Source organism: Pelmatolapia mariae, linkage group LG20 (genome assembly GCF_036321145.2).
Source record: "Pelmatolapia mariae isolate MD_Pm_ZW linkage group LG20, Pm_UMD_F_2, whole genome shotgun sequence".
Taxonomy (NCBI): domain Eukaryota; kingdom Metazoa; phylum Chordata; class Actinopteri; order Cichliformes; family Cichlidae; genus Pelmatolapia; species Pelmatolapia mariae.
In genome coordinates, this window is record NC_086244.1 from 40,503,734 (window position 1) to 40,510,564 (window position 6,831).

The 6,831-nt window shown below is 43.2% G+C and overlaps 1 protein-coding gene across 1 annotated transcript; it reads left to right on the forward strand.

Annotated features, from left to right (window-relative positions):
* Positions 1 to 565: 565 nt before the first annotated feature.
* LOC134618837 (MAP/microtubule affinity-regulating kinase 3-like) lies at positions 566 to 3,369 on the forward strand. The gene has a single exon (XM_063464421.1). It carries the CDS (start codon positions 676 to 678, stop codon positions 2,866 to 2,868), a length of 2,193 nt encoding a protein of 730 aa, XP_063320491.1. The 5' UTR covers positions 566 to 675; the 3' UTR covers positions 2,869 to 3,369.
* Positions 3,370 to 6,831: the final 3,462 nt, after the last annotated feature.

Consider the following 6,831-nt stretch of genomic DNA (forward strand, 5'->3'; position numbering starts at 1 on the left):
GGGATTGCAGTTGTCATAACTCTCACTCCTTTTTTTCTGCTGAGCAGCAGCTGGGCATTGTTGGTGGTTGTTCCATAGCAGAAAATATTTTTAAATGGAGTAGCCATTTTGGTCCCACCTAAAACAGACAGACCCGCTTCACTTTGGGCCGCCGGAGATGGAAGAAACCGAGCCGACGGCGAGTATTTCAGCTACCCGAATCTTTTGAATCACTCCGAGAATTATCCAGAGGTGACACTCGACGCCATGGCACGGTTCTAGACAGAGTGGTTTTGTGGAAGAAAAGCCTGTGGCGATTTTTGGAAGTGGCGACCGACAGCGCCTTAACGTTATTATAGTTAGCTCCAGTGACTCAAACCTAAACGGACAGACGGACACTGATTTCGTTTCCCTGCCGAGTTTAGCACAGGCCATGCACGGTTTGTACACGCCGTGTAAATGCTGTAAACGGGATTATTATGCTCTTTAGTGAGGGTTTTTTCTGCCCCTAGCTGTTCAGGTGCTCGACTCTAACACGTCCGGTCTCGTTTGAAAATTGTCACGATCCATGCTGAGACTCTTTCTCCGGAGGGAGCCGAAAAGCAAAGCAATAATTTCATTCTTCGGCTGTCGGGCTGAAGACTGTGTGTATTTTGGACTTAAAACGGCGACTGGCTGAGGAAGAAGGAATAAAAGATGTCAACAAAAACTCCTTTAACTACAGTCAACGAGAAGGTGACGGAAAGTCACACCTCTCACAGCAATGGCCGTCAGGAGATCAGCACACGCTCAGGCCGGACGGGCGTGCGTCCGGCCCGCAGCTCCGAGGAGCCGCGGCAGCCCCACGTAGGCAACTACCGGCTGCTCAAAACCATTGGCAAGGGCAACTTTGCCAAGGTCAAACTGGCCCGACACATGCTCACAGGCAGAGAGGTGGCAATTAAAATAATAGACAAGACACAGCTGAACCCAAACAGCCTTCAGAAGCTCTTCAGAGAAGTTAGAATAATGAAGATCTTGAATCATCCCAATATAGTCAAGCTTTTTGAAGTTATTGAGACCGAGAGGACGCTCTACCTGGTAATGGAGTACGCCAGTGGAGGAGAGGTGTTTGACTACCTGGTTGCACACGGAAGAATGAAGGAAAAAGAGGCCAGAGCTAAATTTAGACAGATTGTATCAGCGGTGCAGTACTGCCACCAGAAGCACATTGTTCACAGAGACCTCAAGGCTGAGAACCTGCTCCTCGACGCAGACATGAATATCAAGATCGCAGATTTCGGCTTCAGCAACGAGTTCACTCTGGGCAACAAGCTGGATACGTTTTGCGGCTCTCCGCCGTACGCAGCACCGGAGCTTTTCCAGGGAAAGAAGTACGACGGGCCAGAGGTGGACGTTTGGAGTCTGGGGGTGATACTGTACACGCTGGTCAGCGGCTCGCTGCCCTTTGACGGACAGAATCTTAAGGAGCTGCGGGAGCGTGTGCTCAGAGGGAAGTACCGCATCCCTTTCTACATGTCCACAGACTGCGAGAACCTCCTCAAACGCTTCCTGGTGCTCAACCCGTCCAAGCGGGGTACTCTCGAGCAAATCATGAAGGATCGATGGATCAATGCAGAATTTGATGATGACGAGCTCAAACCTTACACTGAGCCAGAGCTGGACATCACAGATCAGAAGAGAATAGATGTGATGGTCGGGATGGGCTACAACTTGGAGGAAATCCAGGACTCTCTGGCCAAGATGAAGTATGATGAGATCACAGCCACCTACCTGCTCTTGGGCAGGAAGGCCTCTGAGCTGGAGCCCGGCGACTCGGCATCCAGCAGCAACTTGTCTCTGGCCAAACCGAGGCCAAGCAGTGAGCTCAACGGCCAGTCGCCCTCCCACCTCAAAGTGCAGAGGAGCGTCTCCTCCAACCACAAACAGAGACGTTACAGCGAGCAAGTTGGTCAGAACCTCCCTCCAGGGATGGCTCATCCAAAGAGGAGTCAGACAACTACTGCTGAGAACAGCGTGAAAGAGGAAGGTGGAGTCCAGCTCCGTAAACCGAGCATCCCAGGAACCCGCGGGGCACCACCCTCCAGCCCTCTGCTGGGCAACGCCAACAACCCCAACAAGGCTGACATCCCTGACCGCAGGAAAGGAGCCACCACGGCCCCGAGCAATAACACTGCGTCTGCGGGTATGACCAGGAGGAACACGTATGTCTGCAGTGACAGAAACAACACAGACCGCCTCTCCGTCATTCCTAACGGGAAAGAGAACAGCAACGTTGCCGTGTCTCCCGGCAGTCAGAGGAACCCGGTGGCGTCCACCCACAGCGTCGCCAACGCCACTACGCCCGACCGTCTCCGCTTCCCCCGAGGCACCGCCAGCCGCAGCACCTTCCACGGCGGCCAGCTGAGAGACCGCCGCACGGCCACGTACAACGGGCCGCCGGCCTCCCCTACTCTCTCCCACGATGCCACGCCTCTGTCTCAGACCCGGAGCCGTGGAACCAGCAACCTTTTCTCCAAACTCACCTCTAAACTCACCCGCAGTCGCCATGTACCTGGGGATCAAAAAGGGGAAAATAAAGACAGTAAACCCCGCTCCCTCAGATTCACTTGGAGTATGAGGACCACCAGCTCCATGGAGCCCTGTGATATCATGCGGGAGATTCGCAAGGTGCTCGACGCCAACAACTGCGACTACGAACAGCAAGAGAGTTTCCTGCTTCTTTGCGTCCATGGAGACGGGCGAGCTGAAAACCTGGTGCAGTGGGAGATGGAGGTTTGCAAGCTTCCCCGTCTCTCCCTCAATGGCGTCAGGTTCAAAAGGATATCCGGCTCATCCATCGCTTTCAAAAACATTGCTTCCAAAGTTGCCAATGAGTTAAAGCTATGAACAAAAGGGTTTAAAGTATACATATATATATCTAGAAGTATTTAAGCTGTACAATCATCCAAGTAGCAGTTTCCAAATGTCTCCTTTTTCTAAACAAAACACAGAGTATGTATTGAATATTATAATGTATAGATTAAGGCTTTTGGCAATAATCACCGAATTACCTACTAATATCTCAGTCTGTTCTGACCGCACAGGGTCAACATTAATGAGTTGAATATGATTTGTCATGCTGTGAATGTGGACGAAAAAGCATTTCTGGTCTTATTTATTTCACCTTTATTTTTCTCTCTCCTGGAAAAAGGAAAATGACGTAGCGTTCTGTTTTCAGTGTAAATAATGTATCTTACTTTGAAGATGGCTTCTCTGCAATACTCATTTTGTTTTTGTTGTTTTTCTTCTCCTTTTGTATTTTGTTAAAAAGTAGAGATGATGGGGAGTCCATGTAAATGCCCACATGGTTAAGGGTCACTCATGTCTCAATTAAAGTGTCTGTCAACTTAAAAAAAATAAAAAAAATAAATAAATAAATATATATATATATATTTTTGTACAAAACTCACAAGGTGGAATTAATTAAAGGAAAATAAGCTTTTTCTTCTTAAAACCTCCATGAGTCAAACGACCAGCATGGTTTAGAGGTTAAAGTTAAAATCTTTAGAAATTTGTTTTGTCTTTAGTTTTTCTTAGCTTTCAATAATTCATATTTTACTTTTCTTCAGGACACTGACATTTTGGAACCAGTGTTGAACGGTGCATCAGTTGCCATCCTCACCATCCTACAAGATGACTATGCCGATGCGTCTGTGCGAGAACATGCAGTTGTGTTGGAAGGGGACATCGTGCTACATAACATTCCATATCTCTCTACTGCCCTGGCATACCTCTTTGGCCTTCTGTATGCCCTCAACATTGATTATCCAAAGCAGATGAGTTTTACCTTTGAAGCAATTCAGGCCATCTTATTTTGACCTGGTCGGACAATATGAAGGCGAAGTGGATAAATCATTATTCGAAATGTAAATTTTAGTCAGATGAATCTGTATTGTTGAGAATATATGGTGAAAATTTGTCTTGTAGTATTGTAAAAAACTGTGTTAGTTTCCTCTTCATTGATGGTAACATTTCTAATAACTTTTAACTTCCATAGTTCATCATAGTAAGCCTGTGTAAAATGTCAATGTCTGGGTACATAGGCAATCGTTTGTGGCACTACGCTATTTAACGTGCAATAGTTATGTTCAGCTTTTACAAGACGTTCAGGGTGTGTGTGGGTGAATTATTAAGTTGCTGGACACTTTTCTTTTTTGGTTCTGGACTCTTGAATTTTAACGTCTCTGCTGGGGTGCTCAAAGCACCCAAAAGAAAATGGCAACACGTTTTTGTTTGTTTGTTTTTTTTTTTTTTTGTTTTTTTTTTTTTGTTTTTTTACAGAAATTCACCCTACTACCAATGACATTCTGAAATGTACTGAAAAGACTGTTGAACAAAATAAAAAAGCTTTTAGATAACATTGAATTGTGCTTTGTTTTATTCTATATCATTTATTAAGTGTTTTTTTAAGTATAATAACAGCATACATTTTCCTTTGTTTATATAGGTAAATTTTCAACTCACTGGAGTAAGAATTGTATGATTACTCAACAAGAATATCTGTGTTTGGTGAAGGCAGAAATACATGGCATCGAAACCAGAATTTCTTCGTTAGACTTCCAGGATTATCCTAATTAGGTGAACAAGAAGATCCAAGTTGGCAGAACTTGTAAATCTTAGTTAAGTCAACAACAGTTGGCAAAAGTTGAGAAAACTCAAAAATCTCTTGCATCATGTTGCCTTGAAATTTTACGTTTTCTCAACATTTTCTTTTTTACAGTGTGGGGGGATCCGGGGGTTTCTCTGTGAATTTCACATTCTTCTAGCAGCGTGCTAGGTGCTTGCTCAGATTTGAAATTTTTTTCTGTAGAAAGTTTCCTTCCCACGCAGAGTGTACAGCAGACACTAATGTTTTTGTCACTTTTTACAGAATCAAACTCAAATAATGTCAGTACTTCCAAGCTTTAAATGCTGCATAGTCGTACTCTCTCCTGCACTCCATGTTATCCATTGTTGATCTGCACACTTCTTTTGTTGCCAAGGACGTCGCACACTCGTACGTCATTGTCATTCGACACGATCACAAACAAAATCACGGTTTAGTAACGCAGCGTGCTTACAGGAAAGTATCAGTAATCTAATGACTTTTTTGCAATAGTAATCCCTTATTTTACTCGTTACTTGAAAAAAGTACTGCCCATCTCTGACAGTTACCTGCAATGCCATTTTCTGACTAACAGATGGCACTCTTACAAATACCAAATCTCATTTGACTGCAGTTTGTATCAGAGGAGTTCTTGTGTCCAGTCACAGGTATCAGTGACAGTGAGAGATGTGAGTAACTCATGATTCAGAAAAATAAGGTGCCATTTGGTCTGCATAGCATAATAAACATGTATATTTGCTTATTTTTCAAAGGAAAGGTCCATGTGATTTCTGTTATCATTTACTGTATTTTTCTTTATTGTTCTGGATGAGGCATTGATTAAACTGAATGCCAACAATTTACTGCATTTTTATTATAAGAATATGAACTAACAGTGTATATTTACATTATGCTCACATGACTGTACATTGTGCTTCTGGCATGCCAGAGTGTCCCTTATTTGACAGTTAAAAAGTTGGCAACCTTACCCCACACACATTGCCAACTTCAGACTTCCCGAACAATTCTTTGCTTTAGTCTTTAAAGTGAAACAATAATCATTCCAGTGCTCTCAGCACAGACTGATCTCCTGCATTTCTCACCTGAAAATCTACCATGTGAAAATTCCTGTCCAAAACCTTTTTCCCTATTCTGGTCTTCTTAGGCACCAAATGCCAATAATCACACCCATATGTCAAAGGGTAATCATCAGCCAACACGGTGGTTTCCACAGCGGGTTTCAGTTTTTGTTTATATAAGTAGTGTTACTTCTTTCATCGTTAATTAATCATGTTGTGATTTTGTATCTCTTCCTGAAAGTTTTGTGTCTCTTTATGGTTATTTGTGTGTTTCGTGGTCATTGTGCACCTACTATGGCCATGTTTGGACTAATTTTGCATCTCTGTGTAATTTGCATTTCATTGTAGATGGTTTGTATAATATTGGCCCTCCCTGTGGCAGTGTTGTTTATCTTTGTTTAGTTTTTCCCTTTGTTTGGTTGGGGGTTTTTTTTGTTTGTTTGTTTTTCTGTTTGAACCTTTTAATCATTACTTGAATGACTTATCAACAACAGTGTTGAGAGGTTCAGGACTTGAGCCACCAACTCGTTTGGTGGCTAACCTTGGTTAGGTTAGCGTCTGAAGAAAAGCATAAAAACTCTGCACTCACCCTGTGTTTGGTGTATAACAGCCATAATCACATCAGAATTAGTATGCCTCTTCTCCCTCTCTCCACCTGTTTTTCTTCTGTGCGATCTTTCTTCACAAAGGGAGGAGCTCATGTGGCTCAGTTCCAAACTTGATGGCAATACCTGGAGGTTGCTCAACTGCTTCCTAGAATTATATTCTTCATTCATTGTTTTTTTTTTTTTACATTCAGATCGCTGTTCTTTATCTGACTCTCTAGATTTGAGGATAGCTTTTTGTACCTTCTTCTGGGCCAACTGTTGATTTGAATGGATGTGCACACAGTACATGCTGATGTTTGATAAAATGGAACAACAGTGAGTATGAATGTTTCTGTCAGCTACCAAGCATGACAACACTGCTCTGCATGCAGATGGGTTACATTTTCAGTATGAGTATGAATGAGCTAAATGTCAGCATTAGTCATCCAAGTTTACAGGCCTTAATTAAAATTTAGGTTTGCATTGTGGTTTTCTTAAGAAAACTTTCACTGAAATGATTAAAAATCAGGAGTTTTAAAGGCACCACCACATGTGGCTG

Coding starts and splice junctions, on each gene's coding strand:
- LOC134618837 (XM_063464421.1), top strand. CDS start 676: ATGTCAACAAAAACTCCTTTAACTACAGTCAACGAGAAGGTGACGGAA.